Source organism: Primulina eburnea, chromosome 1, assembly GCF_022965805.1.
Source record: "Primulina eburnea isolate SZY01 chromosome 1, ASM2296580v1, whole genome shotgun sequence".
NCBI classification, from domain to species: Eukaryota; Viridiplantae; Streptophyta; class Magnoliopsida; order Lamiales; family Gesneriaceae; genus Primulina; species Primulina eburnea.
In genome coordinates, this window is record NC_133101.1 from 63,695,724 (window position 1) to 63,715,988 (window position 20,265).

The window sequence follows — 20,265 nt, forward strand, 5'->3', positions numbered from 1 at the left end:
GCGTGAAATCTCAATTATATGGAGTAAATATCGCCGCCTATTCGGTAGGCGTGACTAACACATTAATTTTACTAACAGTGAAAAAGTCCATGGATTTAGTGATGGCTCGATTCCATGATCTGAAACCACCGAATTTCTTTGGCACTGAGAGTGCTGAAAGAGCAGAGGCCTGGTTGAAGGATATCGAGCATCTGTTTAATATTGTTGAATATTCTAAGGCTCGGAGAATGAAACTTGCTCTCTATCAGTTGAAAGATCGAGCAAAATCTTGGTGGGAAGCCGCTGAGATTGGACTGAAAGAGGTCGGTATTGAAGTCACGTGAGATGTCTTCAAGGCCCAGTTTTTGGAGCAGTATTCTCCTCCTTCTTATTACACTGCTCAGGAGAATGAATTTAATAGTCTGCAGCGGGGAACGATGACTGTTGCAGAATATGCTTAGAAATTTTCTACATTGTTGAAGTATGCACCTCACGTAGCTGCAAATACAAAAGCGAAATATAACAGGTTTGTGAATGGATTGCATCCTGCTATATATACTTTTGTCATTTCTGGTTTTCTTACGAGCTACGCAGAGGCAGTTGAACGAGCTAAGGCAGCCGAAGCTGGACTAAAACGAGGAGGTCCTCAGTACACTCCTCCACCTCCAGTGACAGCTCAGCAGCCTACCTTACGTCCAAGAGGCAGAAAGTTCAAGAAGACGGGTTCTGCTTCTTCATCTTCTTCGAGTTCGAGTGGATCCCAGAGAGGGAGTCCCGTTATGGCTCTCTATTGTAGTTATTGTGAAGTCAAACATACTATCAAGCAGTGTCGAGGTATGTTTGACACTTGTTATCATTGTGGACAAGAAGGTCATTTCTCTCGTGTATGTCCGAATAGGGGTATGTCTTCGTCCCAACCCCAACCAGGATTTAGAGGTGGCCCCAGTATGATGAGACCTGTTGTTCCTGTTTCCTCTTTCTAGCAGTCGAATGTTCCACGATATCGCGAACCGGGTGGTCAGACTGCCCAAGGCCCTCAAGTGAAAGTGTATGCTTTGACTGAAGATCAAGCCAAAGGGGCTTTGGCTCAGTTGAACATCGAAACCGGAGTTCCCATCACCGAGATTAAACCCCTTATTCTCTTCAACGTGGCCTTCTTCTTCGCAGCCATAAATCCTGGCACTGGCAAATTTCTTACCGACGATGGAGATGATTAGATGTCATTGTTATCGTTACTGCTTAGGCAAAATTCATAACTGGATGAATGGCCTGTGTACTTTATTTTTATTTGAATGAAGTTCCGTGATCAGAACCCCGATTCATTTCTAAGTCGATCTATCTTTATTTTTCTACTCTTTGCTAAGTATTTGTTTTGCAGTGATATAATTCATAGACCAATACGATTTCTTAGCGAACCGTTTTGATGAAAGTTAATTTGCCAAAACAACCATTAGATATCGAATAAAAAGCATACTGCTAAATTCAGTTCAGCCTGATCGACTACGGCCGCGTTTGAATAACTTAAGCATTGCATTCGACTGTTTCTGTGTCACATGACCACACAGCATACGACTTCACCTCTTCTCCGCGCATAGGCATTTAGCTGCTTGGAGAGCAAAATAGGTGAGAATGATATCTGCTCCAGCTCGACGAAGACATAACAAAGATTCTATCATCACTTTCTCCTCATCAATCATTTTAAGAATCCCTCCAGCCTTGATCATCGAGTATTCACCAGAAACCTATGTACAAAAAAAGGTAACTAAGTCACTCATTTTACTCGAACATCACAAATTGGGAGCAACCCTTTACCCTTTCATCTCATTTTATGCTCAACTAGAAGTAAAATATTGGTGAAATTCATTTGAGTTTCATGTGCCATTCAAACTTCGCCTATTTAAAAGAAAAACTCCTTGTGATAAGGAATATGTTGCCAAATCAGAGTATTTTATTTTTTAACCTCGGTCAACTCTTTTTTTTAAGAAAATGACCTCCTCAAGTATATTTCAAATACACTTGAGGAGGTCTTTTTTTAAAAAAAAAGTTGATCGAAATTATTTAACCAATTTCTCCTTGCCAAAAACACGCATGCCTCACAATAATATGTCAGCATGAACCTTTTTTTACCTCTCTTTTCCTTTTTAACTTGCATCTAACATCTCGAAGGCACCACTTTTCAGCCAAAATACATTTCCCCAATTTTAGCGAACTCGAAACATTTTAACCATTACCTGATATGCAGCGACTGGCACATTCAAGTAATTTCTTAAAAGACTTATTATGTCCAAGTATGGTTGCCCCGGCGTCACCTGCAATCAAGTAAAATTTAAAACGGGCTCATCAATTTAGACAAAGGCAAACTCTGAAAGAAATCAAGGACAAAGCCATACTAACCAGAAGAATGTCAGCTCCTTCAGCTTTATCCTCCATGGCTTCGACCATTGCTTCTCTATGATTAGCAGGATTAATCTGATAGCTATTTTTGCATTCATGCAAAAGCAAGTAAGGTTATTGCTAGTGAATTCCAAAACAAAAAAACGCAATCAAGATTTAAAAATTAAGATGAAAAGATACATACGTTTTCTTGTCTCCAAAACGTGGATTCGAATCCAAAGCCTCTCTAAAAGGACCGTAAAATGAACTTGCATATCTGGAAAATGAGTCAACATTGTAGAATTGGGATCAACTCAAAAAACGCTAGGAGGAACGAATACTTGAGGTATTTTATGTGATTTAGCATCTCCAAAAAGTCATGTAAGAAAGTTAAAACTGCAGAAGTACCAATAATAGATATAATAATTGCATCAAAGGCTATAGGTAGTAACCACAAGGAACAATAGTGGCACTAGTTGTTGGCCAGCAATAAATACGACTGAAGGTAGATAAAATGAGTAATTACTTGGCAGTGTAGGACATAATGGAAACATGCTGAAATCCTTCAGCATCAAGAGCCGCTCGAATCGCCCTAACACGTCCATCCATCATATCACTGGGACTCACCACATCCGCTCCAGCCCTGGCCTACTTATGGAAGTTCACCGGGTGATAAGTTTATAAACTTAGCAAAAACAATAACAAAATCCAGAGAAAGAGCATATATATCACTCAGAAACATATCAAAAAAGAATTCAAAATTTAATTGAAATTACCTGGGCAACTGCCTGCTTACACAGCTGACGCACAGTTTCGTCATTCATAATAACTCCTGCAATATATGGCAGTAATTCAAAAGTAACTCAAGACATTCTATCTTGTTCAAATGCTCAAATTATGTTCATTGTCCGTAATCAATATGATAGCCAGCACAGAATGTAACATTCATAAAACTGTTATTAGTATCATATTCAAGTCTCTGATGATCAATCAATCTTTGATAATACTTGTAATCTGGGTTCTTAATTGTTTTCCTGAAACACCTATTCTAGCTGCACCAAATTGACATAAGTATGTCTTACCATCTTCTCGAACGATGCCATCATGCCCATCGGAAGAATATGGATCTAAAGAAACATCAGTGTAGACAACCTACAAATATACATCTCAAAATTATCACATACAAGAATCAAGATTCAATTAACTTAAAAATACCATAATTAGAAACACATATATGACCCCATTGAGAAGAATAGCATACAAGATCAGGATACTTGTCTTTGAGCAGCCGTATTGTCCGTGGAACTAGCCCATTTTCATTGTAAGATTCATCGCCTGAAGAGGACTACAGTAGAATCCAATCAAATCAAATAAACCACTATAATTTAGCTACATTCACAATATGACAAAACTTCAAATAAGAACCTTCAAAGCATCTGGAACTTTTGGAAAGAGCACGATGCTGTTAACACCGACATCTTGTGCCTTAGCTACCTGTAAATTATGACCTTTATCAGAGCCTAGCTATTTTAAGCCTTAAATCATGCACAGAAATAAATAGCAAAATAATGGTTGTTTACCTCTTCAACAAGTCCATGTCGCCATCCAAGCCTATAACATCCTGGCATTGCTCCAATTGGAGTGTCCTCCTCACCTGCATATCTTGTAAGAATAAGGACATATGAAGAGCATCTATGAAATATGAAAATGACAAAGTGGAATCAAAAGTTCGTTTTTCATTTTTTCAAATTGTACATCAGCCAAAACATACCCTCATGAATGAAAAGAGGATAAACCAGATTTGCGGGACTTAAACTAGTTTCTTGGAATGCAGCCCTCAGTGCTGGGGACCTCCGGTTCCGACGAGGTCGGCGACGAAGTGGCTGGACAAACATCATGATGGCACAGATAGATCATAATAATTAGAAAATGAAGAATAGAATGGCTAAATTGTTGATATAGATACCACCAAAATCACTACTGAACCACAAACTAAATGTCATATTTAAAAAATTCTAAGTTCCAAGCAACTCATAGGCAAATTATTCAGTATCAAACAAAATGCACATTTATTTCTAGATTAAACTCGTAAAGTATTAGATCATAATTAAATGTGCATGTTTGAACCTAAATGACTGAAGCGGGGAAAAATGCATTCTGTTCGAGGAGTTAATAACCAAGGCAAGCAAACACTAAGATGATATTTGTAATCATATATTCGGATCGGTAAACCATCATTTAAGCGACTGCAAAGACCATGAACATAAATGTGAACCTACAAGTGAGGGCACGACCGGGGTGCCAGCTGGTGCAGCGGGTTTTGGTGGAATCGGAGGTGCTACTGGGATATACCCTGCAACGACAGCAGCCTCGCACTCCTGATCGCTCATTCTGGTCTTGATGGGAACACTGTCCCTTTTATCACATGCCGCTATTGCCAGCTTCCGGGGCACATTTTTTATCGAACCAGGCCTCACACACAGGACATTCGAAGACAATTTTAATGGCTTAAGACCCACGTAATCAAGCTTCACAGCTCCAATAGCGCTACAATTCGCTGACTTGAGCATTGTTGAAGCCATAACCGGGTGAGCACAAAGCACCTATGCAACGTATGCAAGAAAAAGAAGCAAAAAACGCGGGTGATGTCTCTACCAAAAACTAAGTATAAACAGAGGAAATTTTGGGTTCAAACATAGAGGAGCAACACCGAAACCTTGGAACAAAACGACACAGTTTGTGAAGGATTCGGGAAATCCGATAAAAGGTAGCATCGGACACATTATTATCAGTTGGGACAAAAAAATGATGTCAAATTTCTAGCCATTCCTCTGTAGGATTCAGCAATTTCACTTGGAGATCAGAGATTTACCGGTTGAGAAAAAAAGATCAAGTCTTTGAGATGATCTGAGATCAAATGAAACCCAGAAAAAAAATTATAAAATGAAAAAAAAAAACCCCCCCCCCCCCCCCCCCCACCTGCAGAACCCGTCGGAAATCTTATCCAAGAAGCACTAGAGAAATCCAATTGGATTTCAGTTATTGTAATGTTACCAGGTGAAATTATCCTGACAAGCATGTCGGCTTCGGTGGCTTGGAATTACCTCCTGTTCTTTTCTTTGAAAGCGTATATACGTAATGGTTAAAGTCGTGAAATTATGGAGTATTTTTGAAGGAGTATCACGACTACAGTTCAAACTATGGAATGTTGGAGAAAACTCGTGGATCAAGTTTGTAGCCGTAAATTGAAAAAAAAAATCCCATTTTGCAATATTTTGCGAAATGGGAATTGTTTTTACTTTATTTAAAAACAACCAATATTTGTGAGCAAGATCTGAACTTTTCGGTTTGAAGTCGAATAAATATGACGTGATATGTCACGACGACTATCTAAGTTTGTGAAATAAGTATAATTGTGACTTATTGATTACATATTATATTATCTACCAATATCTTCTTAGGTGAGTATGTCAAACAAGATTTGTCAAGCATTATTTACCTGGTTGACGTGGTTTATAAGCTGTTACGTCGATGCACACCTACAAAAATGACTACAGAAAATTGTATATTCCTTTATTTCATTAGTGGAAGGATACAACAATATATACACCAATAGAAATCTAAAATAGGAAGCTATCCTAATTGAGAGGATTACAAGAATATACTGTGAATAATCTAATTTAGCTAACTATCCTAAAAAAGAAGATTGCAATAAAATCAAAGATTGAATAAGACATGTTAGCCTAATATATATATATATATATATACATATATATATATATATATATATATATATATATATATCACATGATATTGTTACGTTTAGGATATAGTTATATATATGAAAGTTGTATGTCTAATTACTCATGTTTGGATTTGAGTTAGCCAGAATTGAGCTTGAACTACTTGCTTTTCTTATGCAAATTAGGTTCGAGCTCATATATTGAGGATCGGGTGTGCATCCCCCTCGCAAGGGACCCGTAGCTCAAGCATGCAAATTTCTAAATTATATAGGTGGTCCAGAAAACAATATTACTTTCAAAGAAAGTCAAATTTACGTGAAAAATACTTTGGGTCATTTTAACAATATAACTACTAATATTTGAGCATGTTGAGAAATTATCAATTCAACCCACTTATTTGGTAGGATGGGACAAGACAAAGCCAATTTTTAGTTATATGTATCATGTTGTGACGGGCTAAGAAATTGTCAACACAAACCGCTTATTTGGCGGACTTTGACGGCTCTTGATAAAACTAACGTATACATTTTACTTGAGATTAGAATTCCAAGAAACATATCGCAATGTTTATTTCCACTTAGAATTTACTTCAAATGTATTTTAATAAATTTTTTTAGATACAGGAGAAAACAATTATAAGGAAAAAATTACTTCTGCCAGCTATTTTTTTATTATCTCGTAAGATTTATTTATTTTTTAAAAAATGTGAGAAATTCGAATGAAGTGAAATATAATTGATAATGGAATATAATCTATGTAATTAAAAACAAGTGCATAGGGAAGGAGGTGGAAAAAATCATTGGTGAGGGGCGAAAACGAATGTTTTGAACATGAAAAAAAATATAAGTACAGTAAAATTTATATGAAAAATATCAATAAATAATCTATTAGTTAAGAAAACATAAAATATGAAAAAATATCTAAACATTCGGACACTTGCACAACAGATTAACAAAAAAATAAATTATCGAATGCGATATAAATTCATGCATAGATAACAATATTTAGTATATGATAACAATAAAAAATTATTACATAAAAAAATATGAAATATTTAAATAGTTTATAGCGTTTTTAATCTAATAATAATCAGTCTATTAAATATTTAGTAATTATAATCGTAACAAAATCAAATTATATTAGATAATTGAATAAAAACAGTATGTTATATCAAGATTAATTCAGAAAAATTTATGCTTAGATTGAACTTACCAAGATATCTCGTGCAACATAAACAAGAAATATTACATGGATGAGACAAGAAAACTTACCTAGAGAAAGAAGAACCAAACCTGGAACACGACTGGGAATTTGAAAATTTGAGAATATGAAAAATAGAAATGAAATAAGAATTTTGAAATTTTTATTTAGGACTTGTATAGTGTTTCTTGATTTAGAGATTCTATTATGTGCTTGATTTTAGGATTATCCATATTTATATCTTCTCTCTTATTATTATTATCATATCCATGATTTTGTTTTTGATTTGTTTCCTAAAAAAATTTAAAAGTTTTCTATATTTAATTTCTTTGATGTCTTTTTCCAAAAAAAGTTTGTGGGACACAATAATTCGAACTATTCTGCAAAACATAAGTGTAACCTTGATGATAGAAAATCACGCTTAATTAATTGATGGAAAGATAGGTCAATATAAGGATCCGTAAGTTTGATTTTATGGTCCCATTTTTGTCCCTTGGTCAAAATCTTTTAAAGCTCTCATTATTTCGCATATAAATAATACACATAAAACGTACATGCATGCGTATTTCTAAATTTTCGATCCAATTCAATTATTAAAAAGGCTATAATAAAATTTTAATATATCTCCATTTTAACACATTGATATCATTCAAATTTGAATATATATAAATTTTGATATGATGTTCGTCGTTCATGCTCAAATTTATATTTATCACTGAGACGAGCTCAACTATTAGACTGTTAGAGTAGGTGTCAACGAGTCAATTTGTGGCTTGAAATTTATTGACTCTTGTGTTTTTCTGTATAGTCCTGTAAATTATATAGATAAAGTCATTGAATATGCTATGGTACCATAGATCTAAGTATCAACGTATATCATAAAATTCATTAAGAAATATATTGTACATTCTAAATTCATTCTTAGTCGATTCAGACTCCTATAACAAGAATAAAAATCATTCGAACTCGAGACTATAATTTGTGATGTAAAACCATACTTCATTGGTAAAGGCATAGAAATGTTCATTAAAAAAAATGAGTGTTAATTGGATGAGGTATTAAACAATCTTTCATCGAAATTTTCAATTGGTTATCACTTCACAAGTTAATTAGTCTGTAGTTACAGTTGTACATCATTTGTTCTTTGATCGGGGCAACATGAAGTCTCTATAAATACTAGCGCTGCACTTTGATTAGTTTGCCGACTCCATGAGGGTCGTTAGGTGATGAGGTTGGGTGTAGTTTCAACATACGTAGGATATGATGCATTGTAGTCGGGGATTCACCTCTCACCTGCGAGTGTTGATATCTTATGCGGTCTGATGAGTAAGACATGTTCATTATGGAAATGTGCTTTCTTTGTTGCACACAGATACCACTATGATTACTCAAAGATACATCACATCGTTATCAAATTCATTTGCAACTATTGACATACCAATGATTGCCGATTCAATAGGGATATATGTTGAAAAGACTGTATTGTACGCTAACTATACCCTACTAGTTTTTGCAGACACTATATGTGATACTTAGGAGATTATGAGGGGATGATACTAAAGGTTTTTACTATTATCTGATTGGTGTAATTAGACTTGAGTTTTGACAATTTTGATCAAAGAGTTGATGAAATAATGTAGTTAATTAGGGTAAGACCGAATAAAGATAAATTTTGTACGCCCATGGGCCTAGGCTGACCCAACTTGAGCCTCAACACATACCCATGTACCAATACTGGTTATGTGTCGTAGGTTGATCCAGCATGAACTGTAGCTCATACTCATACACCGTCACTCATAGAATATCTCACTCATAGAAAGTGTTTACTTTCGCCTATCTCAACATTGGAACTCAAGACTTTCAGTCTTAAGTATTTAAATTTTTAGAGTGTCAGTATCGATATGGCTAGAATATGTTGATTGTGTTCACCTCTATGTCTACTATTGAGGTGACGTTCAACTAGTATATGTACAATTTTGATATGATTGAATGTCTCACTATTTCGATACAAATCAAATTGAATGCATCGACCCATCGGTTCAAATTCATGTGATGCATATATATATATATAATCAATCGATATCAATGGTATCACCAACTTCAGTCAATAATTTAATGAAATTTCTTGTCAAGTAATTGATGTCTCACTATTTCGGTACAAATCAAATTGAATGCATCGACCCATCGGTTCAAATTCATGTGATGCATTATATATATATATATATATATATGATTTTGTAATCAATCGATATCAATGGTATCACCCACTTCAGTCAATAATTTAATGAAATTTCTTGTCAAGTAATTGATGTCTCACTATTTCGGTACAAATCAAATTGAATATATATATATATATATATATATATATATATATATATATATATATATATATGATTTTGTAATCAATCGATATCAATGGTATCACCCACTTCAGTCAATAATTTAATGAAATTTCTTGTCAAGTAATTGATGTCTCACTATTTCGATACAAATCAAATTGAATGCATCGACCCATCGGTTAAAATTCATGTGATGCATTATCATTTATATATATACATACATACATATATATATATATATATATATATATATATATGATTTTGTAATCCATCGATATCAATGGTATCTCCAACTTCAGTCAATAATTTAATGAAATTTCTTGTCAAGTAATTGATGTCTCACTAATTCGGGACAAATCAAATTGAATGCATCGACCCATCGGTTCAAATTCATGTGATGCATTATCATATATAATATATATATATATATATTCAGAAAGTAAAGAAAGTAATTCAGAAAATAACAACGATGGTTCCCTATTAAAGGAAATCCACGAATATATGCAGAAAGTAATTTGCGGAAAATAATAAAAATCTTTAAGGCTGTGGTTCCTCCAGTTTCTGATGTATATAAACCTTTAAGGGGTCTATATACAGAGCATACTTTTGCAAAGAACTCCACGAATCTTAAAGAAGTAGGCGGTTTAACCAGCCATGAATGTAATTATAGGGATATATATATATATATATATATATATATATATATATATATATATATATATATATATATATGAAAGAACACCAGAATTAAAAACAGAATTTTATTACTAACCTTTGGAATCAAATCTTTACATAAATGAAAGATACAAATCAAAAGGGTTTCAGGTTTCTGGATAATGTTTAAAGGGATTTGGATCTGAGAAAGGGTTACGGTATTTCTGGAAAATGGGTTGAAGGAATTTTGATCTGGAAATGAGTGGTAAAGAGAGAGAGAGAGGGAGAGAGAAAGAGAAGAGAAGAAGAGAGATATGGGTAGAGAGTAGTAAAATGTTTCGGTGCCTCAATACCGAGAGTGAGTCCCCTTTTATAGACTTTTTTAGGGGTATTTTCGGATTTTTTTTTTTTTTTTTTAACACATGAAACTGTACATAAATACGAATACAAATACAATACTCAACAATCTAATACAGGAATTTATACAAGCATTTATATTCCACTATTTCCAAAAATCGGCCCAGGGTCGTCTGGTCCAAGGAGGTCATCGTCTTCCAAATTGAGCGAATCATCAGAGGACTCTGACTTTCTTGAAGGTCCTGGTGAGAATTTCATTAATATAGCTTGCATTTCTTCAGGAGTTTTTGCAGATGCAAGCATTGCCGTCATATGGGATTTCTGTGCTAGGAATTCTGTATGTTGCCGTGTTGGAATCCTGTAAAGTGGTTTCTGAGTTGGGACTCTGGTATTTTTATTATTAACGATCCAATCTTGGACATTGGTAGCTGTAAGGCTCGGAGGAATTTTGAATTTGTCCCACCATTTAACTTTGAATCTTCTCTTAATTTGTAAAATTTTCTCATCTGAAAATTCAACAGTCCATGAAAGGACCCAGGGAAGATAGAATTTCATACAAAAAAGGGCAAGAGGATGGAATCGTTTTTCTTCTGCTGTTGGGGTATATTGGGTTCTAAAAAGATTAAATGAATGTTGGACAGAGTGTTTGAGTATCTCATAAGTGGATCCGAAATATTCCCACCATGTGTACCACCAAGCTGGGAATTTTCTGGGGTTACAAATCTTGGTGTCAAAATAGAATAACCATGTATGCTTGTGTTTTTGGTTTTGAATTAAGAAAGAATTGTACCAGGCCTGTTGATAGTCCCAGTAGTCAAAAGGTGTTTCGAAAAATGAGGCTTCTTTATATTTTTCTGGGAATAATATGGGTTTTGAAAGATTATAGCCCCAGTCAATTGGAGCAATGACTTTTAGGATTTTGCAGGTGGAATAAGCGGGATCATTATGGCTTTGGTCTAGGTAGAAATTTTTAAACAATGCTGAGTCAGTAGTTTCCAGAATTGCTTGGTAGAAAAAAGGAGTCTTATTTACATTCCAAGGTTTATAATATCGACCTTTTCCAAAGTATTTCTGAAGTGTTTCAAATGGATCTTTTTCATGGAAGCCTAATTCAACATGTATTATATTTTGCCAATTATTTTTCACAAAATAATCAGAAGGAGCGTTTAATGGTGGTTGTGTAAGAACAAGCTGGGAATTTGTAGTGTGATAGGTTTTTGAGGAATTATTTGAAAACGAAACAGTTTGGAAGGAATCTTTGGTAAGAATTTCTTTAGAAGGTTTTTTGTCGGAGCTTTCACTTGTCTGGGCTTTTTCAAGGGCATTTTTTATTTCAGGCGTTTGGAGAAAGGATTCAAGGAATTTGAGTCTTTTTTCCAAATCATCACTTACCTGTGGTTTTGATTGTGCAGTATCTTTAAGATCCTCTTCTTCTTCCTTTGTAACGATGTCATACCAGGTTTTGATTTTTTCTGGTTCAGTAGGGGTTTGAACAGGCTTTATATCCTTTTTGGGTGGCATTTCTGTTTTGGAGAAATTCTCTTGTAAGGAAATCAGGTAAAAAATTTGTATCTCCTTTTATGAATTCGATTTCAAAATCAAATATGCTAAGAATAGCTTGCCATCTTGCAAAAATTTGTTTTGAGGCAAGATTTTGGACATCCTTTTGTAAAATTTCTTTTGCACTTTTACAATCTATTCTTAATAAAAAATTTTGATTTAAAAGATCACTCTGAAATTTTTGAACACATAAGACAATACTCAGAATTTCTTTCTTTATGGCTGAATAATTTTTCTGGGTATCATTCCAATGGGCAGAAGTGTACTGAACTATATTTTCTTTATTCTCTTGTTTTTGTTTTAATATACCTCCATATCCTAAATCTGATGCATCTGTTTCTACGATTTTTTGTAGGTTGGGATCTGCTATGTGAAGACATGGAATTTCTAACACTTGTTTTTTGATATTTTTTACGATTTCTGTATGTTTTTCTGTCCATGGTTTTGGGTTTTTTCTGAGTCTATCATGTAAGGGTTTTGCTATCTTATTGATATTTGGACAAAAATCTAGAACATAATTTAGACTTCCTAAGAATCTTTGTAATTGGGTTTTATCGAGTATTTTGTCTGGAAATTTATTTGTAAATTCTAAAGATCTCTAAATGGGAGTTATAGTACCACGAGATATGTAATGACCTAAAAATCTTATTCTAGTCTGAAAACAGCTTATTTTTGATTTTGATACAACCAGACCATTTTGTTTTGTGACATAAAGAAATGTTTTTAGATGTTTAAAATGATCATCAACATTATTAGAGAATATTAATACATCATCAATGTAAACAATGCAAAATTTTGAATAATCATTATAGATTTCATTCATAATTCTTTGGAATTCAGAAGGAGCATTTTTAAGTCCGAAGGGCATTACATTCCATTCATATTGTCCAAAGGGAACTGTAAAAGCAGTTTTATATTTGTCTTTTTCAGAAATTTGTATTTGCCAAAATCCAGATTTCATATCGAATTTAGAAAATATATAAGCATTATGGAGTTTTTGTAATAAGTCTTTTTTATTTGGTATTGGATATCTAATCCATTTTAACACTTTATTTAATGGTTTGTAATTAATTACTAATCTGGGTGTTCCTCTTTCAATTTCTGAATTTTTATTAACATAAAAGGCAGCACAACTCCAAGGAGATCTAGATTTAGAAATTAATCCTTTTTCTTCTAAATCTTGAATTTCTTTTTTACAATGTTCTTCTAATTCAGAATTCATTTGGATTGGTCTTGCTTTAGTTGGTATTTGTCTGTCATTGAAATCTTCTTTATAGGGGAGATCAACAATATGTTCTTTTCTGTTCCAAAAAGCATTAGGAATTTCTGAACAGACTTCTGTTTCTAATATTTTTAGGAATTTTTGAATTTTATTTTGAATTTCTTTTGTTTCTATTTGGTTTTGTATTCTTTTTAAAGAAACATCTTTTTTAAGATTTTCTAATTGAAAAGTTTTTCCTTGGATTATAGTATTAATATTATTTTCATAGATTGAACATGCTTTTATTAAGTTAAGGTTTCTAGTTCGGGGTTTTTCTAAAAATTCAAATTTTAATTTTTTATGATTGATTTTAGAAGAAATAGAATCATTATTAACTTTATATGGGGTAATTAAACTAATAAAAGGAGTTCCTAATATTACAGTGTGATGAATATCATTTACTAAGACAAAAGTAGTCTTAATGTAAATACCATTATTTATTATTGATGCGTCTGTTTTTGAATTTACATTTAATCTTGAATTGTTAGCAGCTGAAAGTTTTTCTTGTGTTTTTTGTTGGAATTCAGTAGGTATTATTCCTGATTTAATACAATTTAAATCTGCACCAGTATCAAATAAGGCTATTGTATTTATTTTGAAATTTTCTGAAAATACTAGATTTATTTTTAAGATGTATTTTCTAGAAGTTATTTCTCTTAAAACAAAAAGAAAATCTTCAGGAATTTTTTCAATGTTTTGAACGTTTTGGGTTTCATCGTTTTCTGTTTCTGAGGAACTCTCAATATTTATATTTTGTAAGATTAGTTTTATTGCTTCAGTATTTTGAATCTGTTTTTCTTTTAATTCTCTTATTTCTAATTTTATTTCTTTTATATCTTTTTGTAAGTCTTGGATTGTGATTCCTTTATCCTTTTTTCTTTTTTCTAATATTTCAGTTAAGTCGTAAGTATTTTTTGAAGTACTTGGGGATTTTTTATTTTCTTCTTTGTCATTAAGAGATTTTAAAATTTTTTCTAAATATTCTTTTTGGATTGTTGGGTCATTAATATTTTTCAATATATCTAAAAGAAGTGATTGATCTCTGGTGAGCATATTGATTTGTTTTTCAGAATCACTACTAGTTATGATTTCATCAATTAATGATTCATCAGTATTGGTAGAGTATTCAGTTTCTGAGTTTCCTTCAGAAGAATCTATTAAGAGATTTGAAATTTTATTTAATATTTCTTCTTCTAATTCTAATTCATTTAATTTCCTATTTAATCTACAATAATTTGCCGTATGACCTTTCTTATGGCATCTATAACATTCAATATCTTTGAAGGATTTTTTGAATTCTTGTTTGTTATTTTTAAATTTTCTAAATGGTTTTCTTCTTGGTTTTTTATAAAATTCTTCTTTCGGATTAAAATTATCTTTTTGATTTCTTCTAAAGTTTTTCTTATAGGGTTTTTTATGTATTTTTTGACAATTTTCTGAGCATTTTGTTAAGGGTGGTTTATTAGTATTTATATCGAATTGATTACAAAAAGTTCCCAATTCTTGTTTTGTTCTTTTCATTTCCCATTTTAGATGTTTTTGTAACTTTAAATCTTGGCATATTTTTAGCCCTTCTTGTTGGGTTAGACTAATTAATTGACCATAAGTATATTCATTATATGCTATAATTTGTTTACCACTGTTTTCTCTAATTTTATTTCTTACCTTATCTCCTAGAAGAGTTGGTAAGCCTGCAAGGAATTTTTCTTTCCAAAATGGTTGATTAGAATCTTCTCTAAGCATTATTCTAGTTAAAAAAGTATTTTTATACCATTGAAAATTACTTAATTTTTTACATTTCAGATTTGATAGGAGTTCTGCATTTTTATCTTTTAGATGTGAAGGATCTCCAATAAAATGTAATGAAATCGTTAATATTAAAGTTGCAACAGCATCTTGTTGCGGATTACCATTTTCATCGAGAATTGGTATTCCTTCCTCATCTGTTTTTATAGAATTTAGAATATCTTCTTGTTGTTGGTTTGTGAGATAGTAATCCCACCAACCTTTTATTTGACCAGAGAATCCAGCAATGAGGAGTTCAGCAATAGTTTTATCTTGAGTTCCGATTTGGGTTTTATAGGCATTTGCAGCCATAGTCATTTGTTGTAATAAATTCAGAATGTTGTATTCTGTCATACCATCTATATTCCAATTATAGACTGAAGATGCCTTAAAATTTGGTTGGGTCAATGGTTTTACTACTCCTAAATCAGGAGCAGGAATAATTTGTAGGGATTGATCCCAACTTATTTTATTGATTTTTGTAGAATTTTGGAATTGTTCGATAGTTTCACTAATATCAGAATCTTGACTTAAAGTATTTATTCTAGGGACCGATGAAGGTGAATCTGGAACAGTTTGATTCATTGTTTCATTAGAACCGCTGGTTGTTGCCATTATTCTACTTAATTGATCTTGAATGTTTTTTATAAATTCAGACTTATTATCTTGAATATTTTTTACACTAGGTTTAGATATTTGGTAAGGTTTAAACATGGGATTTTTAAGTTTAGTATCAATGTTTTCAGGGTTTATTATCGGTTGCTTTTGTAAATATTTTTCTAATTTGTCTAATTGCTTTCCTATAGTATTTAAATTAACATTTGTGAAATTATTTTGTGTTATAATATTTTTTATATTAACCTTATCATTTTCTCCTGGATTTTTTATTGGAATAGCTTCTATTTGTTGATTTTGTATATTTATTTTAATTCCTTGTAAAGGAGGATGATTAGATTGGATTGTCCTAGTATCAGTTATTGTAGTAGCCCGAATTCCAAATTGGGTAATTAACGGATTATTGGTGATTAAGAAGGTTTAATGTGTAATTTTGACCGTGGTCATGATCGGACGGACCGAAGATTGTTCGGAAGCACCGAAGGGTTCGGAAGGTCCGAAGTAGGTTCGGTGGATCCGATCATGAGGTGTCAAGAGCAGCTGGCCACGTGCATGTTCGGACGGTCCGAAGTGTATGATCGGAGGATCCGATCATGAGCTGTCAAGAGCCAATGGACACGTAAGAGTTCGGACGTTCCGAAGAGGGTTCGGACGATCCGAACATGGCCTATAAATAGTGGTCGGATTTCCTCATTTTGACTCGCCAATTCAGAGAATTCCATAGCATTTCAGTCGTTTCTGACAGGTTCTAGTCTTGTTCCGAGATTTGGGCACTAGCGGGGAGCTGCTGGTCTTGTAGCAGAGCTGTGCTCTAGTTGGGAGCTAGCGGCATCAGCGGGCTAGCGACGGACGAAGGTTTGGAATTTTATCAGTATTTATCTCAGGATTATCTAGTTAAGTCTGGTAGATAAGTTTAGTGATGGTTTTCACTTGATGAATAGGCTTGGATTAGACCTGTTGTCTGGTTGTTCCAGTGGATTAGGATTGCTGTGATAGAGGTACGAAAGTACTATCCGAGATATCCTGGTTGAGTATACATTCATATATGTGTTGCATGATTATGTGGTGCATTGATGTATGTCATATGATGCATGCTATTATGTCACGTTTATTACTGCACGTTGCATTTCATGTTGAGCCGTATTCTCCTTTGAGATAGCCTTTACTGTTGAGCTGTATCTCTTTCGAGATAAGCTATATCTTGGGGCCGCTCAGCCCTGTCTTGTGGACGCATGGACACCGAGAGTACACAGTGGCCGACGGGTCGGGAGGGCTTCGGTGGTCCGGGACATTTTAGGTCCACGTCTGTCTTGTAGTGGATGCAGTGACCCAGAGGTGTACCGCGCGGCACTATCCACTTGGCGCCTCTAGACTGAGCATTGTTGAGATCCTTTTGTGACTCCTGTTTCTTGACTACCCCGGTATCATGATCATAGCATGTGCATTTCATATAGGTTTGTATACTCATACTTTTGTACTGGGCGTTCTTATCGCTCACGTCCTCGGTTTTGTTTATTCTTGGACACCCCATTCCCACGGGGCAGACCTCAGGTTGGACAGCTCAGGAGGAGCAGGAGGAGGACGTTGAGTAGCTGGTTGGTTTAGTTTATCGGTATTGTTTTGATTCGATATGGTTGTATTGGATATTCTATTTTGAGTTATTCTAGACTTCGATTGGGTTGTATAATTATAGTTGTTGACTTTTCCGCTGTTATCTCTGATTATAATTATTAGGTTAATTGCATGCTTAGTTTTTGATTAGTAGGTGATTCTGGAACGGGTCACTACATTTATGGTATCAGAGCATGCATACGATTTTGGGATATAGTTTTCTATTTTGGGATTTCCGTTGACCAATTTACTAGTTCCCCATTCTTTGTTGTAGCAATGGCTGACCATTTTGATGACGGGAGTAGTCAGGGGAGTGTAGGTCGATGGGGCGATCAGGACGATAGTAGGCGTCATCGTCATCGTGAGCATCGTCATCGACGGAATGGTCCTAGGCGTTTCGATATGCATCGTTTCATGCAGATGGGGCCTAAGCCTTTAGTTGGCGGTGAGACTCCTGATGATGCGGAGGATTGGTTAGAGCGCATGGAGAGTTGTTTCCGCGCATTCCAGTGCACCGATGAGCAGAAGATGGAGACCCTTAGTTTTCTTCTCGAGGGCCGTGCTCGCAGGTGGTGGCGATCAACTTCTGCGCCGATAGTTCAGTCCCAGGGTAGAGCGACTTGGGTCGATTTCCGTGCAGCGTTCATGCAGCTGTACTTTCCTCCAGCCCTTCGCCAGGCCAAGACGATTGAGCTCCTGAATCTTAAGCAGGGGAGTATGTCTGTTGATGAGTATCAGCATAAATTCTTCGAGTTGTTACCCTTTGCGCCTCATATCAGTGGCAGTTCTGAAGCCAAGTACGATCATTTCCTTCAGGGCCTTAACCAGGAGATTTTTGATCGTGTCACCGTCTGTGATAATCCTACTTCTTATGATGGGTTGGTGAACCGGTGTCGCCAGGCAGAGATCAGTCTCCAGCGTGGTAGGGCTATTTTTTCTTCTAGACCTTCGCATACTTTGAGCCCTCGACCTCAGTCTTTCAAGAAATCTGGTTCTTCTTCTTCTGGATCTGGATCAAGGTCTAGCGGTGTTGTTCGCTTTGGTGAGAAGAAGGATTCTTGTGCGCATTGTGGGAAGAACCATCCATCGGAGCAATGCCGATTAGCAGCAGGAGCTTGTTTTCAGTGCGGAGAGATGGGGCATATTAAGAAGAATTGTCCTCAGTTGCGAAGTGGAGCAGGATCCGGTTCCGGATCTCAGACGACTGTTCAGCAGAGGAGGCAAGGTCAGGCTGTGGGTAGTTCGAATCTTCGACCTCGTGCCCAAGGTCAGGTTTTTGCGCTGAACCAGGATCAGGCTGCAGATGAGAGTCAGAGATGAGAGAATTGAAGCAACAATTGAGATGTAATAATGATGTTGTTTTTATTTCAGTTTTGTTCATTCTATAAACTTGATTTCGAGGACGAAATCTTTTTAAGGGGGGGAGAATGTAGTAGCCCGAATTCCAAATTGGGTAATTAACGGATTATTGGTGATTAAGAAGGTTTAATGTGTAATTTTGACCGTGGTCATGATCGGACGGACCGAAGATGGTTCGGAAGCACCGAAGGGTTCGGAAGGTCCGAAGTAGGTTCGGTGGATCCGATCATGAGGTGTCAAGAGCAGCTGGCCACGTGCATGTTCGGACGGTCCGAAGTGTATGATCGGAGGATCCGATCATGAGCTGTCAAGAGCCAATGGACACGTAAGAGTTCGGACGTTCCGAAGAGGGTTCGGACGATCCGAACATGGCCTATAAATAGTGGTCGGATTTCCTCATTTTGACTCGCCAATTCAGAGAATTCCATAGCATTTCAGTCGTTTCTGACAGGTTCTAGTCTTGTTCCGAGATTTGGGCACTAGCGGGGAGCTGCTGGTCTTGTAGCAGAGCTGTGCTCTAGTTGGGAGCTAGCGGCATCAGCGGGCTAGCGACGGACGAAGGTTTGGAATTTTATCAGTATTTATCTCAGGATTATCTAGTTAAGTCTGGTAGATAAGTTTAGTGATGGTTTTCACTTGATGAATAGGCTTGGATTAGACCTGTTGTCTGGTTGTTCCAGTGGATTAGGATTGCTGTGATAGAGGTACGAAAGTACTATCCGAGATATCCTGGTTGAGTATACATTCATATATGTGTTGCATGATTATGTGGTGCATTGATGTATGTCATATGATGCATGCTATTATGTCACGTTTATTACTGCACGTTGCATTTCATGTTGAGCCGTATTCTCCTTTGAGATAGCCTTTACTGTTGAGCTGTATCTCTTTCGAGATAAGCTATATCTTGGGGCCGCTCAGCCCTGTCTTGTGGACGCATGGACACCGAGAGTACACAGTGGCCGACGGGTCGGGAGGGCTTCGGTGGTCCGGGACATTTTAGGTCCACGTCTGTCTTGTAGTGGATGCAGTGACCCAGAGGTGTACCGCGCGGCACTATCCACTTGGCGCCTCTAGACTGAGCATTGTTGAGATCCTTTTGTGACTCCTGTTTCTTGACTACCCCGGTATCATGATCATAGCATGTGCATTTCATATAGGTTTGTATACTCATACTTTTGTACTGGGCGTTCTTATCGCTCACGTCCTCGGTTTTGTTTATTCTTGGACACCCCATTCCCACGGGGCAGACCTCAGGTTGGACAGCTCAGGAGGAGCAGGAGGAGGACGTTGAGTAGCTGGTTGGTTTAGTTTATCGGTATTGTTTTGATTCGATATGGTTGTATTGGATATTCTATTTTGAGTTATTCTAGACTTCGATTGGGTTGTATAATTATAGTTGTTGACTTTTCCGCTGTTATCTCTGATT

General features: G+C 35.4%; 1 protein-coding gene across 4 annotated transcripts; it reads right to left on the bottom strand.

Moving 5' to 3' along the window:
- Window positions 1-1,359: 1,359 nt before the first annotated feature.
- LOC140840436 (delta-aminolevulinic acid dehydratase, chloroplastic-like) lies at window positions 1,360-5,495 on the bottom strand. 4 transcript variants are annotated; one of them, XM_073207635.1, is made up of 14 exons: window positions 5,407-5,446; window positions 5,225-5,259; window positions 4,632-4,955; window positions 4,124-4,235; window positions 3,933-4,006; window positions 3,778-3,846; window positions 3,614-3,697; window positions 3,435-3,504; window positions 3,129-3,184; window positions 2,879-3,000; window positions 2,558-2,629; window positions 2,374-2,455; window positions 2,211-2,288; window positions 1,360-1,721 (listed from the first exon to the last, which is right to left on the bottom strand). In XM_073207635.1, exons 1-14 carry the CDS (start codon window positions 5,429-5,431, stop codon window positions 1,554-1,556), a joined length of 1,371 nt encoding a protein of 456 aa, XP_073063736.1. In that variant the 5' UTR covers window positions 5,432-5,446; the 3' UTR covers window positions 1,360-1,553. The 4 variants fall into 4 exon arrangements, with proteins under 4 accessions (XP_073063736.1, XP_073063747.1, XP_073063742.1 ...); XM_073207646.1 differs by lacking the exon at window positions 5,225-5,259 and having other exon boundaries at window positions 5,407-5,495; XM_073207641.1 differs by lacking the exon at window positions 5,225-5,259 and having other exon boundaries at window positions 5,332-5,491.
- Window positions 5,496-20,265: the final 14,770 nt, after the last annotated feature.